Here is a 27607-nt window from a genome sequence, read left to right on the forward strand (position 1 = left end):
GGTGTGGGCCCCGGCTATCTGAGGGAAAGGGATGGCCTGGTAATAGTTGGGTGTTTGCTGCTGGAGCATCTTTTCCTGGTACCTGTGCTTTCCCCAGGCCCCCAGTTTTTCCCTGTACGTGGTAGAAGTTTTTCTTTCTCTCACAGCCTTTATTTTTATTGTGTCCTTTCTCCTCCGTTCCCCTTTTCACTGGCCCCGTGTGGCTGTTTATTTAAACCATTTGCCTGCTTTCATCTTCCGCTTTTCTTCTCTCCCCCTTCTCGGGGGCTCCCTCGCCGTGATTATCCTCGCACCTCACATCAGCTTTCCTCCCTTCCTCTGCCCTGTGGACTCGCAGGGGGCACTGGTTAAAGCTGCAGCCTTTGGCACTGCCATTTCCAGCAGGCACCGGCCTCAGGGCCTGGTGTCTCTGCCAGCTCGGCCCTCACCCGGTGCTGCTGCCAGAGCACCTCATGAAGGGTGAAGGCCTGGTAAATGTGCTGAGGGATCGTCTCTGGTGCCCCGGGGACATGGCAGCACCTCTGGAGGGCCTCACCCCCAAAAACAAAACTGGAAAGTGGGAGCGATCTCCCCTGCAAAGGGGAGAAAGCACCAGGGCTGTTACTTGTAAAAGAGGAAACGAGCCTGTTTTAATTAATCTGGTTGAAGCTCAGTAGCATTTCTGAGTCCCGCCAGGATTTGCAGACTGCAAATGCCCTGCTGGGGCAGAAGTCGGTGCTACCAAACCGTGGTGGTGGAGTGACGAGACGCTCAGCCTTGTGCACTGTGAGATCAACTCCGGGCAGTCTTTAGCTCCGAAATGGTGTTGAGAAAACACTCGCTCATTTCCAAATCCTTTCTTATGTACTTTGTCCCCAGAAGTAAAGAAATCAGTCCCTCTGATGAACCCACACAACCCCAGAAGTAGCAGCCTGACAGATAGTGTTTGTTCTGCGGGAAGAATAAACTGCAGCGAAAAGATGGGGAGGAGAGATGCAGGGGAAGGGAGGGCAGAGGAAAACAAATTGGCTGCATGCAAAGGTTTAGCGTCAAACGTCAGAGGGATCTTGTTCGCTCAGATACTATATGAAAGACCATGGCAACCGGGGGCCCAGAGAGAGGAGAGATTTGTAGCTGCTCCCCGGACTGGATGACAGAGGAAATAGGTGAAGCAATCCACCCTGCAAAGCCCGCTGGGGGCTGCGGAGTCATAAAACAGCCTAGCTGTCCCTTCACCCTGTACACGGGCTCATTCGAGGCAAAAAAAAAAAAAAAAAAAAAAAAAAAGTCTGAAGTGAATGGATTTGTAATTCAGTCAGATGGGACCATGCTGCTGAAGGCAGCTTTGCTGTGGGCAGCCAGATTTAGAAAGAGGGATTAAGATCCCTGCCGGACACAATAAGTAGCAACATTACAAGGAGTTTACAGGAAATGTTTTTAGGGGAATATAGGAGGGCGCGTTTACGTCGCTCTGAAAACACTGGGTGAGATTGTGTCTCATTGTCCATGGAAATGCAGTAATATTTTTGATCGCAGTAGTGGATTGGTGCCCTCCTTTTTTTACACCTTGAGTGCTGTGTTCAGCTTTGGGCCTCTCACTACCAGAAGGACATCAAGGCCCTGGAGTGTGCCCAGAGCAGGGCTACAAAGCTGGTGAAGGGCCTGGAGCACAAGGCCTGTGAGGAGCGGCTGAGGGAGCTGGGGGTGTTTGGTCTGGAGAAGAGGAGGCTCAGGGGAGACCTCATTGCTCTCTACAGGTACTTGAAAGGAAGGTGTGGGGAGCTGGGGGACGGCCTCCCTCACAGGTAACTAGTGACAGGACCAGAGGGAATGGCCTCAAGTTGCACCAGGGGAGGTTCAGGTTGGCAATGAGGAGACATTTCTGCTCAGAAAGAGCAGTCAGGCACTGGGATGGGTTGCCCAGGGAGGTGGTGGAGTCACCGTCCCTGGGGGTGTTCAAGGAAAGGTTGGACATGGTGCTTGGGGACATGGGTTAGTGGGTGACATTGGTGGTAGGGGGATGGTTGGACCAGCTGAGCTTGGAGGTCTCTTCCAACCTTATCGATTCTGTGCTTCTGTGATCTACGTCTGTAGATATACACATGCACGAGCCGTAACGAGATCCCCGCGAGGAAGGGGCAGTGACTGCCAGAGAGGCAGCAGCGCGGTGCAGCAGTGCCAGCTGCCTCTGGTGCCAGGGAGCAGCAGCTCGGAGCTGCGCAGAGGTGAGGGCAGGCAGCGCTGCGCTGTCTCGTACATCACAGGCCGGTCGGCTGCACCACTAAGTTGCGTTTATCCAGAAAGGCTGTCGTCTCTGAAGACATCAGAAAGTGGAGATCTGCCATTTCTGGTGGGTAATGAAATCACGGCGTAAAAATGTGATTCTTCTTTCTGATTTGAATCTATCTTTGGCTTCCAGCCCTTGTATCTGGTTTTGCCTTCTTCACTAGATAAAAGAACTCTTTAAAGGATTTCTTCCCTCGTGAAGGTATTTTTATATGCCATGGTCAAAGCGTCTCTCAGCTTTCTTTGAGGTAAGCTAAATGATTGAGCTCTTTAAGTCTCTCACTGGAAGACGCTTTCTGCCTCAAATCATTTTTGTGTCTTCTTTTTCTGCTCTGGCTCTAAAATGTAGGTGCCTGACTGTACACATTTTTTCTAGCATCGTTCTTCTAATGCAGTATGCAGGATAAGCCACCTCCTGGCTTGTTTGCTCTTCTGTTCTCTGTATATTCAGGGGTTGCATTATTTCACATCATACCACAGAACGGCACAGCGAGCTCATGTTCGACTGTCTGTTTTGCACGTTAAGATGCTGCTTTAAAATCCTTGGTTTTTTGGAAAACACCTTGTCCCTTGAGGTGGCATACCCACCCCTGATGGTTTCTGGTCCTTGGGGTCCTGCTCTGATCCCTGGGCCTCCAGCAGAAGTGGTGTGAGCTGACAACATCTGAGGGCTGGAGGGCATCGTCTGGTGGTCCTTTTGCTGGTCCTGGCAGAAAATGGTGTGTCTGCTTTCAGCTGTGGTTGGGAGAATGGACGTCATGCAGAGGGAACAAATCGCTGAATGATAAGGAGGAGGCACGTGTAAGATTTGAGACAAAGAGGAAAATATCTTTTTTCCTTCCCCTTTATCCTCTTTTTGAAGTCACTGTACACACACACCACCCTGAACTCCGAGGAGGACCCCTCACTGCAGTAGATACTTAGAAATAATTCGGGCAGAGGTGCTGATGAAGCAGCTAGGTCCCTACAGAAGTTTGCCTTACTGGGTGCTCTACAGCTACGAAAACCTGCCCAGACGTGTCATACAGACCATTTGGAAATTCTGCCTCTTTCTTGGCTCCGCGAATGGAAGCTCGACTCTTCCTAAATCCGGTCTTACTCCCAGGTGCAGAGCACTCGATCCTGTCCCTGGGCTGCATTGGAAGGGGGTCGCCGAGACTGTGGGGAGCACGGGGGTCCCGCTGGGTTTGGAGCCGGGCACGGCTGCCATGCAGCAGCAGGTGAGGAGCTCTGCTCCCGGACACCAGGGAGCATTTTCCTGCTGGCAGGGGCTTTCTGCCCGGGCTGCGCTCCTGTTTTCGGGACACACAACCCAGGGCTGCTCCCGGTGATGTCAGCAGGGCCTTTCATCATTGTTTGGGAAGAGCTTTGGCCAAAAAAAATGGAAAGGAACAGAAATATTCCGGGCGGGAGGGTGGTGTTCTGGCTTGATGAAGAACGCCTGGCCTTAGATCTGTTATTAAAGCTGGAAACAGGAAGCTTTTGCTGTGAATCGCCAAACTCCTGTACCCAGGAACGGCTGAGCGCACCGCTCTGGAAGCGACACCCCCGTGCTAATCTTCGTGTTTCCTCCAGCTGCCGCACGGGTTCGTGTCAGCTGGCGGGGCTTCCTTCGGGGCTTTCTTCCCTTCCCGACCCCGCAGCTTGCAGCATAACGCCCTGTGGGACCGAGCTGCAGCGGCACCGCGGGACGGGTTCATGCCTGCGCTGCTTCCGCGTGCGCACGCAGCGAGCCAGGACACAAGTCCTGCAGCAAGGCTCTTTTGAGGCAGATTCAGCCAGGTTTGGGGCTGCAGCCCTGGCAGCAGCTGCGCACAGAGGGTTGAGGGAGCCCCTGCGGGTGCCACCTCCGGCTCCCGTTCCCCCCCCCGGTTCCTTTCCCTTGCAGTAGCTGCAGCAAAGGCTCCGTGACTTGGCAGCGCGGCCTCGCTGCTGCCTATAAATGGAAGCAGTTGGCTGTCCTCCCAGTATCACACGAGATAGCCCTGTGCAGCCTTATGCAATCCCCGGCCTGATGACTTCATCGGGAGCCGGGGGGGACGGGGTGGGAGGGATCCTCAGAAGGGTGCTGCGCGTCCCCCCAGGCCCCACGGGACGGGGACGGTGGCAGGGTGAGGGCAGCGAGGGGAGCATCAGGCCACGAGCCCACAAAATGTGGTGTGAGGAAGGAAAGGGGGGGATGTGGGAAGGCTGTTGGGGTGGGGAGGAAACTTTCAGACCGGGGGGATGTGTACATTGGGAAGGGAAAGCAGCCAAGTACTGGAGAGCTGCCTCTCAGCAGGGAGCCCTTCGGGAACTACCGGTGCAAAGTAGAGATGTGGACAAATTGTATTTTCTTGTTATTACCTCAAAAGGGTCCTTGAAAACCTGACCTTTGTGACCCCGAGCTGAGCCAAGCCGTGCTGCTCCGGTCTGGCAGCGTCCCCTGGTGCCGATCCGATCTGAGCTGTGCCGAGCCGGGCAGCAGCATGGGGAGATACGGGGGAAACGCGGGCTGGGGGAGGAAGGTCGGAAGGAGAGGGCTTCCACAGAGACTCTGGCATCCTTGCTCCCTTCTCTTTTTCTTTTCCCAGCACTAAGAGGCAGCTGGGAGCACAAAGAGAAAGCAGGGGGGGTAGGAGAAGGTACCTGTGGCATCACAGATGCTCGTGTCCTTCCAGTGACGAGCTTTTGGTCCTTAGCTGTGGGGTGAAAATCATAAATAAAGACGTTGTGTGCATAAATCCTGAGCTTCTGGTGCAATATAGGGGGAATTAGGGCTGTCCACTGTGTGTGCCTACAGCCTCAGCTCCTGAACCCAGAGGCCTGCGTGATAATGCTGGTGTGGGGAAAGGGAAGGAAGTGGGAAGGGAGAGAAACGAGGTTTATTATCCCCATGATGACAGAGGAAAACCTTGGAAAAACATCTCTCTCAGGTTACTTAGCCTGAGTGATAATAAACCTAGTACCCAATTCTGGTATCCTATTATTAGCGAATTGTCAAGTGCTCTTGCTTTATCTGGGGGGCCTCTGACCTCCAGGTTACGATGTGAGAGCCAAGGAACCTGCCACCTGCAGCAGACAGCGTGTGGCACAAGCAAGGACTCTTACTTTCTTCCAGCTCCAGTCCTCGCCCACAGACTCGAGGCATATTGTTAACCAACCGTGATTTCCCCAGCCCGCGAGCGCCCTCAGTAACGAGGCTCTCTCTCTCTGTTTGTGCAGGAGCAGCACCAAGTGGGATTGTCTCGGACCACAGCACCTATGCAGCCTTCCGTCCCACCAGGCTCCAGCAGCGTGGTCACAGGCACGAGCTCCGGGGGTCCCTTCCTGGGAAACCAACCGCAAGCAGCCATCATGAAGCAGATGCTGATTGAGCAGAGAGCCCAGCTCCATGTGATGGAGCAGCAGAAACAACAGTTTCTCCGAGAGCAGAGGCAGCAGCAGCAGCAGCAGATCCTAGCAGAGCAGGTACAACGTCTGTTTGTCTCGAGCCCTGCAGCACGTGCTGGTATGGCAGCATGGGTGATACAGGCAGTACAACACCAGCCCTTCCTTTTACAGTCAGTAATGCTCTCTCTGTGGCTTACATCATGTTTTTTTCAGCAGTGGTTATCAAAGAAGAGGCATCTGCCTCAGTCCTGCCATGACCTTGGCAAATACTACGCCTTTTCCTAGCTGTGGACATGGCAATTGCATGGGGTTTTAGACACTGGGAAAGTTAGCTCTTAACCTGCTATCTCATGATGTGTTTAGTCTGGCAGAAGCAGACTGGTACAGTGAGAGTTGCTGCTGCTCTCCCCTGTAATCAGGCTCTGCTTTAACTGGAGTTAGAACTTGCACGTGTTGTATAGCCGTAGGAGTACTGATAGCCTTCCCCTTGTTGCATGGTCCGTATGAGAAAGAGAAGAATTCTCCCCCAGTGAACAGGAAGGATGCTCCTAGAAATACTCAGGTAGAAGATGCATGAATTGGTCCAGGGGTGAACAAATGCATTGTGAGGATGCAGTAATGATCCCCACACATGCATCAGGCCCATTCAAGTGCATACACCTGGGAGCCAGTCACTGAGAAGACAAGTCTAAAAGTCAGTCCTTAAGCTCTTGGCTTTTAGGTGTGTGCCCAATGAGGTTTCCTTTATCTTTTTGATCATTTGTAGCACATGTTTACGAACACGGGGATTAGTACTTGCTTCTTTCCCGTCTTTGCCATTCCCTTACCTTTGTTACTCAGCTTTGGTTTTGAACAAAGCATTTGTACAGCTTTAGATGAAGTGAAAAGATACCCCATTCTAGTAACTGCTTAGTCAAGTATACTCTAGGCTTTGAAAGCTCTGAAAGCTTGTTTTTCTTTTTTAAATAGCCCTCAATTCTGTTTTAGATGCATGAGTATTCATAGAAAATAACCACAGAAGGACCAGTGTGGTCTGGATCAAGCGATGGAGGCATTTTGCAATTGCCAGCTCCCCAGATATCATTCACTGAAATACAAGAAGAAATGTGCCTTAGTAGCCATTTCTGGTTTGGCTAGGTAATGGTCGTAGGACACGGTTCTCAGATGAGGATGCAGTATTGCTTGCAGCTGAGTGCAGGTGGGCTGCAGTCTGCTACCAGGAATAAATACATCCAGACCTTGTCAGGGCTCAGGAAAGGAAGGGGTGCGTGGATACAGCTGCACTTAGACCTAGGTGAACGCAGATGTCTCATATCCCTCCCTCTCTTTGCAGTGTGAAGACAGTCCCGTTTGCACTTTAGAGGTCAAGATGAAGTGCTTGTAAGCAAGGAGAGTTGATGTTAGCCTCAGTGCTTATTCCTTTCTGAACCAGAAGGAGTCCATGTGCTGAGTAGCCCAAGTACTCTCAGGAGCACTCTTCAGTTGACTCTGCTTGTCTCCAGAACAGCTTGCTAGATAAGAAACACTGCAGTTCTGCTGCCGTACTCTTGTCACCAGCCCTTTTCCAGCTCTCTAATTAATTAATCATCTTTTTCTCTTCTGCTTTCTTTCCCTCGTTCATTTTCAGCAGTTGCAGCAGCAGTCACATTTGCCTCGGCAGCACCTGCAGCAACAGCGGAGCCCGTATCCAGTGCAACAGGTCAATCAGTTCCAAGGTAAAAGTCATGCTCTTTTTCCTAGATCGGAGACAAAGTATGTCCCTGCAGCGGGCATTTGAAAGTTCTTGTGTTTTGTGAGGACATTTTGTGTTTTGTTAAGCAGTGTGCCAGAACAGCAAGGCAGGCTGTTGCACACTTGCGCATACTGCATATTTTACAAAAGGGAAATGACCAGTTTTGAATATTTAGTTATGTTTCTAATTTCCTTTCTGCTCCACTCAGCAAAAGCTGCATTTTTCATTTGACATCAGTTTTGTCTCCTTGATTCCTGTGTTCTATGGATTCATCTTGTTTGACTTCACTCATCCTACATTTTTTTCAGCTATTGTCTCTCCCTGTATCCTGGTTTTACTCCTCTTCATTTCCCACTTTGTTTAATTTGATGAGCAGGGACTTTCAGAGAGGTCATCCTTATCTAGAGAATGACCAAAAGAAATGTCTGATAAATGCCAGGTGTGGAAAATATAGAGAAATATCTGAGATGAAAATGGAGATTTTTGTAATGAACACAAAAAAGCAAGTATTATTTCGGTGTGCTCATAAGTAATTGAAGAATGCATGGACAATCATTTTGGTTTAGGAAAAAAAAACGTTAATTCTGAGCTTCTTAAGTGCAAAACATCAGCTGAATGTCTTCACTGACCATGGATTCTAAATAAACGTGGAAGTAACATGTTCAGTGCTGTGTATTCATGACAGTTTCACTTAACTGCAACAGAAAACAAGAGAGGCAAGCATATTGCAGTTCTAGTGTTCAGGAAGTGAACAGGCAGCCAAATCCTCTGCTGATATATAACAGGGTGGCTCTTTCTAATTGCCTTCTGATTCTTGTCTTTGGCAGCATAAATTCTATATGAAATGATTTTTTTTCCCCAATAATTAATTTGCAAAATCAAAGTGTATGTGTGTGCACAGTCATGCATTATTTGAGAAGCATATGTAACATCTTTCTATACTAATGCTTCTTTGAATCCTTGCCTTCATATGTATTATTTAAAAGAAATGCAGAAGAGAGTTCAGGCTAATGTGTGACAGAGCAAGGAATTCATTTTCATAAATGAACTCATTTAAATACAAATATTTCACCATTTTTTCTGTTTAGTCACGGGAACGCAATCCAGTGCAGTAGGTTATGTGTGAGTGAGACCAGAAGGTGGCCCAACATCTTAAAATCTGTTACATCTCTCTTTTAACTGCTTCTTGTCTGAACTCCTGCCTCTTATGCAGAGCACAGTAGTATAACGTGAACCACCTGCTGGTAGTGAGTCCCTTGGAGGTTTTCAATGCCAATTTCAATTCAAAAGTAGCTAGAGAGACATTAAATACATTTTTACCATTATCTGTACACTTCAGCACTTGATGGAATCACTGTAAAAAAAGACATCTTCTAACCTTGGAGGAAGGAGATGATCTAAATTTAAAAATATATATAAGATCAAGGGGACCCCAGTGCCAATCACTAAAAAAACAGCTTACCTGCAACATAGATAAAATAAAAGCTGCCAACACATTTGCCCTGTGCAAGTGAGATCAAGATGGACTCTCTTCATGCTAAAAAAAGGTTTGTTTGTCTATATGTTGGAGAGTTGAGCTAACAACATCCTCCAGAAGCTTGTCCTGCTGCAAGAAAAAGGAGGTGTAGCCATCCACTGCATGATGTGTGTGAAACTATGGGAATGACACTTCCTTTCTTTGTACCCATTTCTCATGGTAACCCAGCCAGCTTAAATAGCAGGGCCTAGTATCCTCTGCTCTCCACAGACATTCAGGTATGTTGTCTGCTACAGCAGCTAGGGCTGATTTAAGAGCATTCTGATTTTTCATACAGTTTCTGACTCTTGCAGCAACTTTTTAACGTCTACGTTTTGCATGTACTAATATTTGAGCTGGGAGTAATTGCGTGCATCGTGCTGTTGGAGTATACCTGCAGAGTATTTTATTTAGTTCGGTATGGTATTGACTCAAAACCACAATGAACCCATGGCATCATCAGAGCTCCGGTAATTGTTTTTAAATAAAGGTAGTAAATACAGAAGCATATTGGCTTCCCAGAAATCGATAGCTTCCCTCACCCCTCAAAGGAAGACACAAGCATAGTTCAGTTATCTGCCATGGTGTGGAATTTAACAAGGTTAGGATTTTCTGGTTTCCCATCACTGGCTGAAGGTGGACTAAAATGTGCTTATAATATCGATTCACTAATACACTCTCCCTGCTTTAAATGTCCACAAAAAACAATTTTTCTTCTTTCCAAAGATTTAATCAGTAACAATGATATAGAAAATCTATTCATTTATGCCTCCTGAGCTATTAAAAAATTGATTGGCCTTCTGAGTCTGACATTTCCATTTTCAAGGCTTACTTTTGAAAGACAATGGATATATTCAAAAGAGAGCTTCAAACAGTTAACTGAAATTCAGCTCTTTTGCTTCCATTGAATGCAAATGGAAGGTTTTGCATTTGCTCAGTAGAAGCTGATTTAGGTTTATCTGAAGAAGATTGAGTGCTACCAAATGACGGTGTGCATGCAACTTTCCAAAGTCTTAGGGACTAATTTTTGCACAGAGGAGTGTGCCTGTTGTCACTCACCCAGAGGAAAAGAAAAACACCAAAAAAAAAAAAAAAAAAGAAAGACTCATATTTACTTTTGAAAGGGAACTTCTACTTCTAGGTCACTCAAAAAATAAAAAATAAATTTTTGGTGACAGGTAACAGAAAGACAGGCCTATTTTACCCCTTCAGCACCAGTGTCTTTATAGCGTAAGTACCTGAGCAGCGTATTATCAGGAGAGCAACCATGGCTATAATCATATACCAGATATGGAATCACGTTGCCTTGATGCTTCTAGAATTCAAAGCCATGAATCCCTTCGGGTACGAATCCCAGAACAGTCATAACTGAGAATTACTCAGTGAGTAAATCATTGGCCTTTTGACCTTGCCGGCCTTACGGGAAATTAGGCTGCCCGTCTGTATCGACAGTACTCTGCTGAGCAGTGTCCCACTTAACACACTGAATGCATGACACCATCAGTGATTCCTGTTTAGGGTAGCACTCAAGCTGTGTTACCTCTCACTTCCAAGAAGGGGCTTGGTGGGTCAGCACTGAGGCTGTAGCCACAGTGATGTGGAGGACGCATAATCTCCAAAATGCAGCTAACAATAGGCAGCAAGTGTGTCTCCCAAGGACAGTTAACCTAGTTCTCTGCTAAACTTCGCATGAAACAATATCCACTCCAAAAGCACAGCAACCTGAAATCCTTCTGTGATGCAGGAGGCTCCCACGGATTCTCTCTTATGCAAAGGCGTGTTGATTTGTGTAAGTTTTACAGGATTGTGGTTCTTTCTTAACCTTGCTGCCTTTTTGGTGTAGGTTCTCCCCAGGATATAGCAGCTGTGAGAAACCAAGCAGCACTCCAGAGCATGAGGACATCCCGAATGATGGCCCAGAATGCGAGCATGATGGCGATGGGTCCTTCCCAGAACCCGAGCACGCTGCCCACCACGGCAGGCCAGTCAGACATGAGCATGGCTCCTTACAGCAACGCCTCTTCCAGCCAGCCAGGAATGTACAGTATGAGCACAGGGATGAGCCAAATGTTGCAGCACCCAAACCAAAGTGGCATGAACATGGCACATAACGCAGGCCAGGGAACAAGGCAGCCTGCCTCTGGACAAGCGGTGGGAATGGTCAGCAATTTTGGTCAGAACATGCTGGTAAACTCTGCTCTTCCCCAGCATCAGCAGCAGATGAAAGGACCGGTGGGCCAGGTCTTACCCAGGCCACAGGCACCACGACTTCAAAACCTGATGGGGACTGTCCCACAAGGAACACAAAACTGGCAGCAGCGAGGCTTGCAAGGCATACCTGGAAGGACTAGCAGCGAAATCGGGCCTTTCAATAATGGCACAACGTACCCAATGCAGCCCGGGCAGCCAAGGCTGTCCAAGCAGCATTTCCCGCAGGGACTTAACCAGACAGTTGTGGACTCGAGTGGGACAGTGAGAGCCCTGAACCCTGCGATGGGGAGACAGCTGCTGCAATCACTACCAGGGCAACAAGGAGCCGGCCAGGCCAGGCCAATGGTAATGCCTGCAATAAGCCAAGGGGTCCCCACGATGTCTGGTTTTAGTCAGCCTCCGACGCAGCAATTGCCAGGTGGTAACTTTGCTCAGAGCGGCCAAGGCCAGGCCTACGAGAGGAATCCCACTCAGGACATCTCTTACAATTACAGTAATGAAGGAGCAGGGGGGTCCTTCTCCAGTTTAGCAGAGGGTGCAGACCTCGTGGACTCCATCATTAAGAGCGGACCAGGGGATGAGTGGATACAAGAACTTGATGAGTTGTTCGGAAACCCCCAGTGAGTGGGCTTGTATAGTCTGGAGCTTTGGTTGTTACGTTTGGAAAAAAAACAGAGTTGGATGTGCTCCCCATCCTTGGATTGTTGGTTTTTTTGTTTGAATTGGTTTGGCTTGGGGTTATTTTGTTTGTTTTCTTTTGTGTTTAATCGTGCAAACCGAGCTGATCTGTAGCCAACGTTGGAAGATTCAGGTGACGATGGAAACATCGGTATCACAAGACTTCCACGAGCAATCTCCGTTGCACGGCAGCACCCGCTGCACGGGTGTGGGGCAGGATGGGGAAACTGGAAAAGCCAGCGGATGCCTCGGGTAGGGAAAACTTGGTCTTTCCCGACTGAAGTGAGGCTTCATTGCACAATGGTGTGGGGTGGTCCCAATATCTCCCACCTCATGTAGCTGTAAAGGCCGCAACTTTCAGAGTAGCAGTTGAAAGCGGCCAGGAGCAAAGCCTAAAGAAGCCCACAGGTGATTGCACAGGCCCCGGTCAGAAACGGGCTTAGCGCTGGGTATAAAAGGCCTCAGAGAGCCACGGACGGGCTCTGGGCTGTCAGAGAGGACACGCAGCACACAGGTGACAGACTGAAAGTCACAGAGAGGTCACCATTTTCACTGCAGAGCGATAAAAATCCAATAGAGGTGTAGCAGAACATAAACTTGGCAGTACAGTGAGGACAGTTTGATCACAGGCTGGAGATGGCTTCGGTGGGTGGGTTAACGTAACGAGCTATGTGGTCCCCTTGGGACTTGCAGTAGCACATCCCTGTCAGAGCACTTTGCTCTGCTGTATCTGCTATATCTGTGCCTGCTGCCTGGGAGAGCAGAACAGCAGCTGAGTGGTGTTAAAGGGCTACAAGGTACCAGTGAAGGTCTTAAGCAGGTCCCTGTCTCTCCTCCCTCTCCCATATGTTTTCATATGTTCCCCTCCTGTCCTTCAGTGTAAAACAAGGTAAGCTCACTGCACTTTTTCTCAGGTGAGCAACAAACACCACAAAGGGGCAGGGAGCAGAGGAGAAGGAAGGAGGGAACGTACAGGGAGGGCCTGGCAGGCAGAAATGAGTTTCTTCTCTCTTGAAAAGTGCAAGATTGGCAGGTAGTGTTACCATGGGGTGTCTGGGCTCTCGATTTGACATTATGTGCTACCTGGTCTTCTGTTTTAAGCAGGTGCTTGGCCTAATCTCCCTGGCTTGCTGGAATAAAATTCAGTGCAGTATTTGAAAAATGGGAACTAAGGAGGGACTACAGCAAAGAGCATTCATGAATGGGTAAAATAGTTGATTTAGGTATTAAAAACACTGGGTCTGCCCAAATATACTTATAAGCAACAGAGATGTATCACTGTCTCCACTGCCTATCTCCACTGTGTGGACCGGCGCTGAGCAGCGCTGCAGTGAAGCGGTGATACGGCTTCCAGAGACGCCGGCCATTCTGAATGCCTAAGGCAGCGGTTCCCAAGCCGTGGTCTGAGGGCGAGGGAAGCTGTCCTCAGAAACCTGCCATCTTTTCAGCTGGGAGCTGGCCACCAGGGTATGTGGGGGTGCTTAAAAAATGGTAACAGCGATCCACAGCCCGAAAAGTTTGGGAACTGATGCTGGCCTCCAAGAGCACGTTATGTGCTCTGTGGTGAGAACATCTCCGGTGTACACATGCTGAAGGCCACAGGAGCGAGGGGCTCGGTACCTGGCACCTCTGTGTCCTCCCTTCCCCTGCGGGGTATCACTGTGCATCGCTTGGAGGAGCGGGGCCAGGCGGGCCTGGGGCCACCCCAGCACCCGGGTACGTTCCCTGCGGTGCTGCGACCCCTCGCAGGGCCTACCCAGACACGGGTTAAATGCTGTACTGCAGACAGGACAAGCTGTGTTTTTAACTTGGACTAGCTGGCCAGGGCGAGCTGTCAGTTCAGCTTGCCTTGCCCACCGATTTTTTTAAAAAATCCTTTAGTTAGCATTCTTTTATCTAACCCCTTTTTAAAACACAGCCGAGGCCCCATTCCAGTTCCTGCTGAAGATGACAGGGCTTTGCCTGGCCACAGCTTCAGCTGGAGCTGGGCCGGGCCCTAACACAGCGCAGGACAGCACCAGCCACAATTTGCAGTCCACAACCACCTCGTGGGCTTGTAGCAGGACGAGCCTGAAGGAAGGGGCAGCAAGCAGGGAGCCGGGCACACAGTGGCCAGGGGTTTGGGGATGCACAGCCACCACCCCGCAGCCCCAACCAGGCATTTCCATGCGTTAGGCAGATGCAGGCTTTGGTGAATGAACGCTGGTGAACGCCGAGCCTCTGTTACTGTAAAGCTTCCTCCAAATACTCCGTACTGGGACCAAGTACTAGAGAGGTAGATTTTAATAGATTTGGGGTTTTGTTTCTTTCTTTCTTTTTTTTTTTTTCTTACTATGGTGCTGATGTATATGTAATGTTAAAAAAAAAAAAAAAGTTATTTGTAAATATGTTTTTACAATTCTACAGATATCACTGGGTCTACTATCTGTAAAATATATACATATAAAAATATATATATATACTGTTTGTTTAAAATAGAGTATTTTTATTTCATTCCTTAACTCATCCTTACTGCAGTGGTATTGCACTTCAGATGACGTCTAATTACTAATTTGTACTGTATCCCTGATGGCAACTTGCTCCATTTTATTCAGATTTTTCTAGTTTTCTGTTTTTACTTTGTACATTAAGCATTGCTTATTTCCTTTTAAGACCTGTACAGAGCTCTGAAAATGTAGAAAAAAACTGATGTTAACATACCACTTTTAAAGAAAAAAAGAAAAAGGATTAAAAAAAACCAACAAACAACAAACAAATAAAAGATGGTTATCTGAGTCTTATATAAGGCTGGTTTGTGGGATTATGTTGGCCCTGATGGTCCTGCAGGCTGCCCTGGGGAGAAGGGAAGGGGCCCCCAAAGGCTGTGCCAGCAGTGGAGCTATGGCACCTCAGTGGCACCCCTACATCCCTGAAGGTTGGTGGGTGCCCACAGGGCGTGCTGGAGGCAGCAGCCACAGGTGACTGCAGTTAGCTGCCAGGGGGTTAATTGCACAGCCAGGTGTAGGCCATTTCTCTGAGGTCATTGTACCTCAGCGAGGTGTGCTATAAAAGCCCATGGGTGGGGGTGAGGCAAGGCCTATGCTTGGGCAATTGTTATGGGGGATCCTCTGGCTTCCTTCAAAACCTCCCCAGGTTCCTGCCTTTGCTCAGCCAGCGCCATGTGGTAAGGAACCACTTTGGGGGGAGGGCGCAGGGTGTAGAGTCTTGTGGCTGTAGTCTGGAAAGGTGAGGTGAGCTGTTCAAGGTAAATCCAGGTGGGCTTCAAGACCCTACACCAGTATCTCCATGTTTCCACCCTACTGGAGGGTCCCGGCAGATGGGGTGCTCTATGCGCAGCTTGCAGAAGACTGGCTGGTTTGGGCAGCGTGTATGGCTGGGCTCCAAGTAAAGACTTCAAGGTGAGGTTCCCCTTCTCTCTTTCCTGTCAGACCTTTGCTGTTTTAAATGCATCTCCTAGCAGGTGAGGCTCCTGTTGACCCTGTTGCACTCCAGCTTTGTGCTGCTAGATGATACCTTGTGGCCTCACCCTGTGGCTTTGGGCATGTGAAATTGTCTCTGTGTGACAACAGCTTGTTCCTTTCTGGTGTAGATGGGTTATGGGAAGCTATCCATAAACATGGCAGGCATTATAACAGGTAAGCTTTGAATGGAATAGTGCTCAGATGTCTGCTTCTGAAACTATCAGCAACCTCTGGGCCTCCTGTAATCTGTGTTTCAGGCCTGTTGGGTGATTTGGAGCTTTGTCCTGGTTTTCCTTAAGGTGGCAGCGATTCCTGCTGCCCATCACTGTCTGAGGCCTCGCTGGCAGGAGGGTTTGCTGCCTTTCTGCCCATGGGAGGACAGTAAATGGAAGCATTCCCAGTGATCACTGTGGTTGTTGAACCTGGTCCTGTTTTGCTTTTTCCCTGTACCCAAGTGCCAGTGAGCTGCCTGTTCACTGCTGTGATCTGCTCTCCCCTCAACAGCCTGTATTGCCCCCCAGTCTTACACCTATCTACTTGTTTCCTTTATTGTTTCTAATGCTACTTTGGCCTTTACCACACGCAGGTACTAAATTATGCACCTTAATCATGTTAGAGCGACTGTGAAGTGCTAGCTTCTGCACATGCAATGTGTCTACTTTTTTTTCATGTGGAAGATTATTGGGAACCTGATCCCACACTCGATTATTTTGGGCTTGGGTTATCAACCCTTGCAGATTTTCAGAAAGACTGTGTTCTCTGTACAGGCCTGCCTGAACAGAGCTGTAAACATGGTTAGTGTTTTTGGTCAAATTCTATATTCAGAGGCATAGCAGGGAAGGCTTCAGCTTGCTGGCTGTAGCTGGCATGAGTATATTCAGCATTCCCTGTGTAGTTTGAATTATCAGGAGCTACCAAGACAGTCAGTTATGGTCTTTGCATCTCTGTTCTTCTACACAGTTTAAATTTGTCATCAGCAGACTTTAAGCCCTTGGTGCTAAGCCATGACTTCCCCCCCCTCTCTTAGCAGAAAGCTGTTTTCATAGTCAGTTTGCTTTTCATTGTCACTTTGTTTCCTAGGACTTTGGCCATGCTGGGACATTGGTTTAATCTTTCCCACACCCCAGCCATCTGTGCCCTCCTGGGAGACAATGAAGGAGACCCAATTGTTAGCTGAGCATCTGTGCCTTCTCTTTGTCTGGGCTCGGTCTCCCTCCTGCAAGTGGCACATTGTGGGGACAGCCTGTCTTGAGAGGCTTTGTGTGAGAGCTGGGATCTGCCTACAGGAGGGCCCCACTTCTACCAGAACGGTGTTTGAGCATGTGCTGAACTGTAAATGTGTGTATAAAATCAAAAGGCCTTCGCAGAAGTGTAGGGTCAAGTGCAGCTTTCAATGTCTTGCTGAAGAAAGCAGTGTTTCAGTATATGCTTAAGCAGCCTCCTGCAGTGGGATTGGATATACTTGCAAAGCTGGGACCTTGCAGCAGCATAGTGCATCAAATCATTTTCTTATGTTTGTGCAGAATGGATGGCACTGCTGGTGAAAATGAAGAGGAGTGAAGGAGGACTACACTGGAGGCACTGAGAAGGCCGAAGGATGCTGGGTAAGATGGGCTCTTGCTTGCAGTGCCAGTTGGATCTAAGTTTCTTAGAGCTAAAACCATAAATTCCCTATGTAATTTGTTTAGGGTTTACAATACTGTATGGGAAATCAGAGCATGTAGTTGAAAATGCAGGTGCGACATGCCAATCTGTCTTTATGACTCTTCTTCAACAGCACAGGGAAGAAAGAAAGCATAAACGGCTCAGAAAAAGCATGCATTTTACACTGCAATGGGGTGCTAGTACAGAGTTGTGATACTTTATTCACATGCACCTTATCTTTGTTGTGTCCAGGGAAACCATCTGCATTATCTACTTATCTTCTCTTTTTAAAAGAGTCTTCAGAACATTTTACTTAATTTCTTCATGATTCTGAAGTTCAGGTATTCATCCAGAAAGCTGTTGACAATCCCAGCTGCACCCAGGGTTATCAAGCAAGTCAGAACTATCAAATTCAAATAAAAACCTGTTAACCTAGAAGTAGAAAGAAAAATAGTGTTACAAACTGTACATGGTGTGTTTACAGTGAAACTTGCTGCTTGCCCAACTCAGTTAAGAAAAGCTCTTTACACTCAGAGAGGATCATTACTTAGAGTGTTTTGGTAATTAACCTTTCCCACATGTGACTTTTGCTAGGGGAAGACTCCTAATAATGTCTACAGGGAAGTTCTTCCCAACTTCACATGAATATGTAGAAACACTGGGGGATCTTGTTCCATGATGACCTACCTCATCACATAATGTGAGCACCTATAGGGAGAGCCACAAGCAAGCATGAGCACCTCACTGCAACATTAGATTTAGGAGCGTGGGAGGGAAGATGTTAGGGCTGGAGGAGAAAGAGGTGTGCATGTCTGTTGTATCAGCACCTGTTGGTCAGATTCTCCACTGAGCTGGGAGGTCTGGTTTGGTTATCACTCTGCCTTGAAGATGGATTTTTGAACTGGGAAGGAAGGGTGTGATCCTGAAACTTGGCTATTAGGACACTCATTGGGGATGGGGGTCAGATTAGTTTATCTGTACCAAAATAATTTCATCAAAAGAAGCCTGACCAGCAGGTTGAGGGGAGGTGAGTCGCCTCTTCTATTCTTCTCTTGAGACACTCTCCTACCCCACCTGGAGTACTGCATCCAGGTCTGGGGCCCCCAGCACAAGGAAGAAGCAGACCTGTTACAGCAGATCCAGAATAGAGCCACGAAGGTGATCAGAGGGCTGGAGTGCCTCTCCTACAAAGACAGGCTGAGGGAGTTGGGGTTGTTCAGCATGGAGATGAGAAGGTTCTGGGAAACCTTATAGTGGCCTTCTGATACTTCAAGGGGCTTTGCAAGAAAGATAGGGTGAGTTCTTTTAAAATGGCTTGTAGTGACAGGACAAGGAGTAAGGGTTTTAAACTGGAGAAAGGATGGATTTAGATTAGATATAAGGTAGAAATTCTTTACTCTGAGGGCGGTGAGGTACTGGACCAGGTTGCCCAGAGAAGCTGTGGATGCCCCATCACGGGGCTTGGAACAACCTGGTCTAGTGGGAGGTGTCCTTGCCCTTGGCGGGGGTTGGAACTGCGTGGCTTTTAAGGTCCCTTCCAACCCAAGCCATTCTATGACTCTGAAATGTCAAACTACCCCACAGGAGTCTGGGAGAGCACCTCAGCCCTGAAGCAGAGGTGTTGACAGGCACATGACAACAGGAACCTTCCTCTGCATACTCTGCTGGGCTCAGTCTTAGCTGCCTTGGTGCAGGCTCTGGCCCAGTAGATATGTTGTGGGAGTTGCTGCTGGACTGGCCTCTGCAGGCAAGGAAAAGTCTACGATGACAATCCCATCTCATAAGCGTAGGAGAGAGGTCAGAGGAACTCATCAGCCTTCTGTTTATAGCTCCCTATATGCATACCTGCAGAACCCCACTGGTGTCTAAAGTCTTGACGTGTAGCTTTTCAGTACACGCAATGTCTAAATGCAAATGAGAAAATGGTGAAGTATGAGATGTTCTCAGTGTCAGAAGAGCATGAAAAAAGTCTTGAGCCTAGCCTTCTAATCATCTCTTGGAGCCAGCTGGAGGGAAGGAAAGGGATGCAGCTCAATGGTGAGGGCCTGTCCGGCGCAGAAACCAAGTAGAAGGTGCACTTAGCTCTCATGTGCTTAGAAATCCAGCCCTGGCAAAACTGAACTGCAATTCTTGTAGCCTGGTGCACTTACATGTGTCATAACCAGCTCCTTGAGCTCAGGCCACGTCGGCAGGTTTGTCTTTAACTGCCACGCCTGCAGTTGGTGATTGCAGTTGAGATTTGGTGTGCAGGCCGATTACCTTTGTGCTGCAAGGCCTGCTGGAGGCACATGGTGTGTGCTGGGGCACAGTCCTGCACGCCTCACTGGTGCAGAAGCACCTGCTGGGGGTTAGCACAAGCAAAGCCATTTCCCAGGGCTGCCGCACTGACTGTCAGCCCCTTCTGTCCAATGCAAAGAAATCAGGGTTTCACCAAGGTGTCAAGTCTGTCTAATAATGAAGCCAACCACTGTTCTTAGGCTTCCTTGGCAGGATGAGTCTCTATTTCATCACTCTCGGGCCTAATGGGAAAGATTTCTTAAAGCTTTTTTTAAACAAAGGACTTCTTAATGTCTTGATTTATCTAATCCCTTCTGCTGTCTTTTTCCCACTTATTTTGAGGGCTCTGTTCCCCAGATTTCCTTGATAGTTGCTGGTTTTCTGGTTGGTGCTCACTGCATCTCTTACTAGGAGATAAAGAGTTATCTCTGTATACTAAAAAAAAAAAAAAAAAGCTCTGGAAAACAGCTTCATTCTTAAGTAACAGCTCCTCAAAAGAGGATAAGGGATTGGTGAAGGCTGTCATGAAGAGACTGACAACATCTGTATACAAACTGTGGAAAGTAGCCCCACAGCCCAGCCTTTGCTGCTGCAGGGCTACTCACTACCCAAAAAGTGCTGTTTGCAGTCTGATTGTTTTGCATCTCTCTCTAGAATCATAGAGCCCAAGACTTTTATGACAAGCATGTATTGTGCTAGCCTCTTCTCATGATTGTTATGTGTTGTAAGAGGAGCCTTAGGTCTGAACACATAACGCGGGACAGTGGCTTCCATGAAGCAAGAAATAAATCGTGTGTTTGTCTGTGTGCTTGTGCACCGGAGGGCTGTTCTGCCAGTGTCTGTTTGTTGTAGCAGGGTCCGTAGTACCAGATGCTGTACACTTACACTCATTAACTTATGCTTATCTTGAGCTGCGTCTCTTATCTGTGTGGTGAAAGTTCATCAGCCTACAAGGGCAGATGTTTGCTTCATTTAGTGCAATTGTGTGGCTAGAGTAAAGGTCTTAATGTGACAACTTGAGGAAAAATGAAAACAGCAGGCAGGCTGCTACTGTGTGTGCCTTGCCCGAGCAGTCTCCCCATCCCACATCCATCCTGAGCTGCAAAACTGCTCCTGTTTTCAACTTTCTCTGAGCCCAGGTGCCAACATGCTCAGCACAAAGCAGGCACCCACAAGGCAGGCACCAAACCTTTCCCCCTTGTGACCCGGAGCATGTGCACCTCTTAACCTAGGCTCCCGCTGCAACAGCCAGCCTGCTTCCCCCAGGGTCTGCGCCTCGGAGCTCTTGCTGGCACTTCACACATGTTGCATTCAATTACAGTCACTTTTCTCTGCCAGTCCTTGGCTCCCCGCCCAGCTTCAGAGTGCAGCCCGGAGCTGTTAACCTGCCGGTGAGGTGACTCCTTACCTGCCTTTCACTGACTGCGCGTAACCGTGGAAGTACTTGTAGCGGGCGAACATGTACAACAGGCCCAGAACTGCAGCTACTTCTAAGAAAGAAAAGATTAACGGGAAAGAAAATGAGGATCACAAACAGTTGCTTTGCTTATGTTTTCTACTCGCATGTCTCCGGGGGCTCTTCATAGCTCCTCATACCCTAGGAAGCCACGCTGAGGAAAAGCATTTGAAGGAGATGCGAGTATTCAACACTCACTGCAGGAGGCTTTTGTCAGGGGGTTGCTTGTAGGGGTGGGCTGCAGGCCTGTCCAAAAAATCTAACAGCATTCCCTATAAATCGCTCTGAAGACCTGACAGGAATGTTACCCCCAGCCCAGCTCGGGGGCTGTCCCAGGGGCAGAACAGTGGGTCGGAGCACGGTGGCTTGACCCAGCTGTCATTCTGTATTGTTATGGCAGTTCATGTTTAAGGGGAGTATTTGTTTTGGAAAAGAGTTTCTTATTTATGTTGTTAATAACCTGCTTTGCATTTATATAGCAGCCTTTATCCAAGGACACGAGAGAAAGCTGTAGTGAATGTTAGCTTTCTGACCTCCCTGTGGGAGAAGCATGAAGCTACCTCCGCCTGATAGATGGAGCGGGGTGTGCGGGTCACTCGCGCTATCCAGGACTACGCAGTGCTGGCAAAGCTGCTCATGTCCTCTCAAACTGCCTAAGTGTTACAGAGGACAGCTGTTACTCTGGTCTGGATTAGCTCCTCTTAGCGTACCTATGGGAGATGCCCAGCTGAAAAAATTACTTAAAAGGGCGACTAATGCAGTCCTCTTCTTACATATGGCAACGCGTGCCTTCCTTGATTCAAGTGTCTGTCTAGGAGCACGTGTACCATCTCCCATCCAGTTTGTTGAGCTAAGTGGAGCTACTCTGGATTTACACTGGAATCCTATATAGCTGCATTCCCTTTGCCACTGCACCAAAGCAAGAGTTCAGAACGCTTGGACAGAAATGCCAGCCTGCTTAGGTGCTTGGGAAGGCAAAACAGGTTTTCATGAGTCTCCTTGCGTAGCTGAAGTGCAATAGCTATGGCTGGTGATGCTGCTGCTTCAGTGCAAAGTCACAGAGCAAACGAACAAGTCACAGCCCAGCAGTGGTGTGGCTCATCTGGGTTGTAAAATCCCACTCGTTTGCTGGCTCAAGCTCCATCTCCTTCAGTCAGGGGTCCAGCCACAGGGCTGAGTGCTCTGACCCGAACCTTCTCAGGCTGTGTCCTCCCAAGGATGATAGCTGTGCTTGATGTCCTGTGAGGATTGTCCCGTAATGCGCAAATAAGCGTTAGTGGGAAACATCTGGGAGCTGCTTTTCTGAATGATTCACCCAGAAAATCTTCAGTGGATTTTCTGTGAATGAAAAATATGCCATGTACCATGGCTCCTTGGCTTGCAGAGAACAGTAAAAGCTGGTGGGGCTGTGTGAAAAGGCATGACTAATTGGGGATTTCAGTGCACTGAGCATTCCTTCAGGAAGCCTGGAGTAAGGTAAGAAGTGAAAGGAAGGCAAAAAGATGTCTACAAATAATGTACCTCCTGATAAAACTAATTTTAGAAACTTAAGTAAAACTTCTCAGTCCAAGAGAAAAACAAGAACTGTTTACCTTGGTTAAAAAACCACCCTGTGATCCAGAGGACAGTCAGGAATATTGGATAAAACTCCACGCAGTTTTGTCTGCAGAATAAATTGGAAAAAATCTTACTCTGGAAAAGAACGATGGGTGGGATTTTTCAAGGGGAATCAGCTTTGACATGATTTTCTTCTCACTAAAGTTGATGCTATTGAATCTAGTGGGAGCACAGTCAAGCCAGAATTAGGCACTCTTAAAAATTCCCTTCTTTGTAATCTCAATACAAATATAAACTATTTCAATTATTTTCTGTATATTTAAACCTAAGCAAGGATCTGTATCCTGGCTATGTGGAAACGCTTACCAAGGATCCTAACTCAAGTGCCTGTGCAGCAAGGGCAGGCAGGATTTCAAGCATGTGGATGCGATGTTGATCGCTTTCCTCTGTATTCTGCATGCAACTTGTGTGGGTCAGCGTTCCCAGGGCTGTGAGAGGAAGCGTGGAGCTGTGTGTGGGCAGCATGGATTGCTCTGCTGAGGCCAGTGCCTTTATGAAGTGCTACCGGGCGTAGGCAGCATGTGATGGATCTTCGTGTGGTTAGGACAATAGGGGTTTTATTTGTTAACATCATCAGTTTTCATGCCAGTATTTTGTTGGGACCTCTTTTCTTGGTTGTTCTGAATGAGCTTCTTGTTAATGAATTAGGCAACCTTCTGTGTCTGTCGCTCTGTTATCTAATATTTAATATATTCTACATCTTGTTGTTATTGTCACCCGGTACAACTACAGTTGCTTCAGAAGGCATTGTTTGAAATAACACCACGTTACATATATTTGTGAATGGTCATTAGCTAATCACCAGCTGAAGCCCTTTAGGAGCATGTTGTAATTGTGCACAGGCTGCCTCACAGTTATCTGCTGGCTGTCTGTGCTGCTGCCTTCCATGTGTTGTGTGATAGCCACAGGCCAAGAACTCACAGCATGGCTTGCTAGATCCAGAACATCTGAGTTCTGTAAGTTACAGTCAATTAGTTCCTTGCCTTTACTTAGGTTTGGATAATCCGATTGCCTGGCTTCATCAGAACCTGAACTGTGTTAAACGAGCTGAATGTACCCTGTTATCATTAAGATAATAGCTGAGCCATTTGAAAAGTGTTCATTATTTTTTCATTTTCTGAGCAAAGGATGCAACGAAAAAGGTAATATCTTAAGATAGTGTTTTTGCTTATCTTCTGGGCTGAATTGTTATTCACTGCCATCATCTTCATGATGTCAGGACTTACTGTGCACGAAATGTTCTGTCAAACTCTGGAGCTCCAGTGACAGCTGGGGGCATGACCTTGTGCTTCATCCTCGATCTCCCCACCAGCCAAGCAAAATGACCTGTAAGCAAACATGAAGGCTCAGGGATCACATGCTTCCTCTTTTTTTGGGGGGGGAAAAAAAAAAGACAGCTCATTTGAGTTTCTAACACATCTGTTTTACGTTTTTTAATAGCAATCATTGTTCTTCTGTTCTTTCTGCTTCATCTGATGGAAATAGATGGATGCTAGAGAAACTATTTTTTCCCTACAGAAGTTCTGGTCTTGCCTTCAGGAGTAACTTACTTGTGAGGAAGGGGAAAAATTGCTATTTCAGTGCTAGTGGTCCTCACCTGTTTGACTTTAAAAGTTTCTGGGTACCTGGAGTTGTTTTCCAAGCCATGCCATAGCCACCCTGTGTGAGAAACTTTTGCTCTACTTTTACCTTAACTTTATTTGGATCCAGGAACAAGACACCCACCTGAGCTCACTAAAAAGACTGTCTAACAGGCAAGCCCAGAGCATGCCTTCTGTCTTCCCTTCAGAGAAGAGTGGCATTAAAACACAGCTAGGGATATCAGTGGTGCTGCTCTGTGCACATCTTACATCTTTACCTTCTCCCAAAAATGTATCTTTCCTTCTGTCCTCTCCACATGTAAGTAATTACTCGTAGCCTTTCCCCCCAGAGCACCTCGCTACAGCACCTCTCATTGTATTTGTATCCAGCGAGCCCTCCTCTGCTCCCACCCACGCTCCTTGTTGTGCCTGATTCATCCCAGTGTGCCACCCTGCAGCACTTCCAGGGGGGAAGCGTGGTGGTGGGGAGGCTGGGGAGTGTGCTTGCTGGAGACCGAGACTCACAGGAGCACAGGAGTTCTTTTAGAAGTGTTTTCCTGGAAAACACTGAAGTTGCTTTTTGGCTTCTGCCACTCCCAAAAGCGTTGTTGTTTTGTGTCTGGCAAATGCTGCCTGGCTCATCAGCCAGAAGTGGTAGGTGAGTCTGAGTGTCTTGCAGCAAAGGCATTTTTACCCAGCGATGTGTTCCTTCTTTTTTTTTGCCTGCACTGAGCCCTACAAGAAGCCTTAAACCAGTCAGGGACTGTATTTTGTTTTTTTTTCTGCTGAGGAACTAAGGCAAACCAAGGCAACTCACTGCATCCAAATTAGCTCAAAATAAAAAAAGCCTTGAAAGGGTGCTGGACGGAATAAGCCCGCTGAGGAAAACAAGGAGATTAAGGCAGTGCAGGGGCCAAACTGTTCCTGTTTGTTCAGCACGACTAACCAAAGCAAATCCCCAAGGCCGTGGTGCAACCCTGGCCTCAGCCGTCCCGCAGGCTGCCCTTGGTGTTGCCTGCTCAGCAAGGAGCTTGTCTGAGGGGCAGAGATCGCATGTGGGAGCGAGGGGCGGGTGGGTTCTCATGTGCCAGTGAAAACCAAGCTGGGGGAGCAGAGGCATGCCTGTCACCTGAGAAGAAAAGGTGAACCCCACATGCGGAACAGGACAGGTGCCAGCCAGGGACTTAAAAAGAGCTGAGGGGGGAAATTGTTGCTGTATTTCTTGTTCCCTGAATGCAGCCTGCCTTTCAGTTCCATCCCAGTGAAAGGAAAGCAGTGATGTAGCCCCAAGCGTGAGTTCTGTGGTTGTTTTAACAAGGGCTGAAATAAAAAATAAAGCAATGGGACAGCTCTGCTGCCCGCCCACTGGAGCTGCTGTTGTGAGCACGCCAGAAAGCATTGCAGCAGGAGGAAGTAAAGATTTCCCCAGCCTTTTCCTTCCCCTCCATTGACGTGTTCAATTCTAGCTGGCTAAATGACATGCCTGTGGTAGTTACAAAGCATCTACAACTGGCCTTTGCTGGCCTTTTTTTTTTTTTTTCCTGCTTTCATTTTCAGGTGGCATTTACAGTTACTGTGTTAATATCTTTACACCAAAAATGCAGGACAAATCAGGCTTTCAAGGAACATTACTCAAATATTTTGTGTTCAAGCCTGTAGAGAGGCTGATACTTTTATCATGGTATATGATAGTGCATGCTAATTTGCAACTTAAATAAATCTTTGAATAACTCATGGTTCTGAGACACAAAACCTTGTCTTTCTGTATCTCTGATGACGGCTAAGTGAAACCTGACTTGAGCACTGCTTCAGAGAGGTGGTCTTGCCCATTAGCAGCTTCCTTGCTCAGGACCAGAGGCTCAGCAGAAGAAACGGAGGAGCAAGCAGAGCACTAAGCACTGTGCGTGTTGCGTTTTGTTCGCAGCAATTGGTCACGCTCCGCACTGCATCCCATCCCTTACATGAGCTGGTTATAGCACATGCTTACACTACCAGCTTCACAGCATTCAGCTGAGCTCACGGTAGTTGATCTGTGTTGGTTTATCCATGCTAAAAGTAAACCGCACTGTGATTTAAATCAGATTAGCAGATCAGGTTCTTACAAAGGTTTCTCTCTGGGCTTGATGTTGGACTGCCCAATGTGTAAATTGAAATCCAGGTGATCCTGGCTTTTCAGTGATTTTAACTAGAGTAACTAATATGGACTAAACATTACAAGAAAGAATGTATTTTCTACCTCCCTTTCCCCTTTTGGTATCTGCATATTTCATTGTGTTTTCAAAATGCACTAGGCTCCCAGATAATGTGTGTTTTTGTTTTTAACTCTTAACACTTCTATGTTAAAAGTTAAGGCAGGCAAGTTGAGCTTTCACAGAAGTTGATGGTAGATACTGCCAGCAGCCAGAAATAGCAATGTTTTGTGCAGATCACAAGAGTGTTGCAGCTGATCTGATGACAGAAAAAGAATGTAAATTTAAAGTGCTTTCTATTTGCTTTCTGTTGTGTTGGACTTTTTTTTTTTTTTTTAACCTAGAAGGGGTCACGTTCTCAGGCTATTTTTTTTTTCCTGCTAAGGTGCAAGTGTTACTTCAGCAGCTGAGGCTTTCAGAACAAACAATCACATTGCATTCATTAAGTTGCAGTGCTATAGGTATTTGGAAAAAAGATATAGCGATTACTTTTAACTTGCTCTTAATCGCATCCTAGTATACTGCAAATGCCTTCAGACATCATGATTCCTGATGTAAACACAACTATATGAATCAACATATATAGAAGAAATTAAATACAAGAAGTAAAAATGCTACCACAGCTACGTGAGAGATGCCCATCAAAAAGAGCACTGCAGATTTGCCTGCTTCTTTCCTGGTCCTTGATTCTCGAGGTATATCAGCAGGGGACAAAATTTTTCTTTAAGATCCAAATAGACTTGTAATGGGGAGGATGTACTGCAGAACACCTCCTGTTCTTGCTGCCTGGTGTAAAGGTTTGCTTTCCTCTTCCCTTTTGGATACTTAGCATGTGTCTGGCTATTCCAGGCAACAGTTTGTGCAGTGCTTTCAGTCCAGAGGTGGTGTACTTGATTTGACAAATTTACTCTCACTTTTTGAGGTTTTGGGTTGCACAGCTGCCTAAATAAGAATCAAAACCAAGACACAACGTGGCTGTTGGGTAACTTCACAGCTAGTTGCGAGCTCTCACAATAGCACGATTCCAAAGAGTCAGCAAACAAAACAGACCTGAAAATAAATTACTTTTCCCCAAGGGGAAAAGTAATCTGTCCCACGGAGCCAACTCCCTCTCAGGCTACAGAAAGGGCAAACAGTGCCCCAGTGAGAAGCAACTTAGGAGGTGCCAGGAATTAAAGTTACAGGACAACCGGTTTGTCACCACAAGACATCCAGAATCGGCGGAAACCTCCCCAAGCCCCAGCCCTGCAGCCCCGCAAATCTTACTTTGCTGGAAGGCAGAGAGAAGGGAGACAGCTGCCAGCAAGGTGAAGTCCCCCATGGTTCTGGCCGCTTCCGCGTGCGAGCAGGGTGTGTGTAGGGGAGGGAGCTCGAGTGAGCAATAAGGAGCAACAACAGGTGGGGAATTGCAGTGCTTCTCGGCACCACAACAAAGGAAACAAAATAGCCCGGCTTTTTAAAATGAGTGCAAAATTACAGCCATTTTTCTGCCATGGAAAAAGTTGAAATGCAGCCAGGCGGTTCTGCCTGCGTGAAGGCACAGAGAGAACAAAACCAGCCCTGCCTGCCTCTGTGGCTTCAGCTGCTCTTTTAGGTCTCAGACTTCAGT

At 47.6% G+C, this 27607-nt stretch overlaps 2 protein-coding genes across 3 annotated transcripts in view; one reads left to right on the top strand and one right to left on the bottom strand.

Moving 5' to 3' along the window:
- The window catches only part of MAML3 (mastermind like transcriptional coactivator 3), a 196878-nt gene extending 182253 nt beyond the window's left edge, over window positions 1–14625 (top strand). The window contains exons 3-5 of one of the 2 annotated variants that reach the window (XM_082759854.1): window positions 5470–5715; window positions 7268–7352; window positions 10729–14625. In XM_082759854.1, coding sequence (XP_082615980.1) covers window positions 5470–5715; window positions 7268–7352; window positions 10729–11720 — 1323 coding nt within the window. In that variant the 3' untranslated portion in view covers window positions 11721–14625. Of the gene's footprint in view, window positions 1–5469; window positions 5716–7264; window positions 7353–10728 lie in introns of both variants that reach the window. The other variant, XM_082759853.1, reaches the window with a different exon arrangement.
- A 2438-nt stretch (window positions 14626–17063) lies between these two features.
- MGST2 (microsomal glutathione S-transferase 2) lies at window positions 17064–27372 on the bottom strand. Its single transcript, XM_082760054.1, has 5 exons — window positions 27265–27372; window positions 23456–23555; window positions 22205–22275; window positions 20565–20646; window positions 17064–17311 (listed from the first exon to the last, which is right to left on the bottom strand). The coding sequence occupies exons 1-5, from the start codon at window positions 27317–27319 to the stop codon at window positions 17179–17181; spliced, it is 441 nt and encodes a 146-aa protein (XP_082616180.1). The 5' UTR covers window positions 27320–27372; the 3' UTR covers window positions 17064–17178.
- Window positions 27373–27607: the final 235 nt, after the last annotated feature.

The sequence above is a fragment of the Aythya marila genome (genome assembly GCF_965140915.1).
Source record: "Aythya marila genome assembly, chromosome: 4".
In the NCBI taxonomy this organism is placed as follows: domain Eukaryota; kingdom Metazoa; phylum Chordata; class Aves; order Anseriformes; family Anatidae; genus Aythya; species Aythya marila.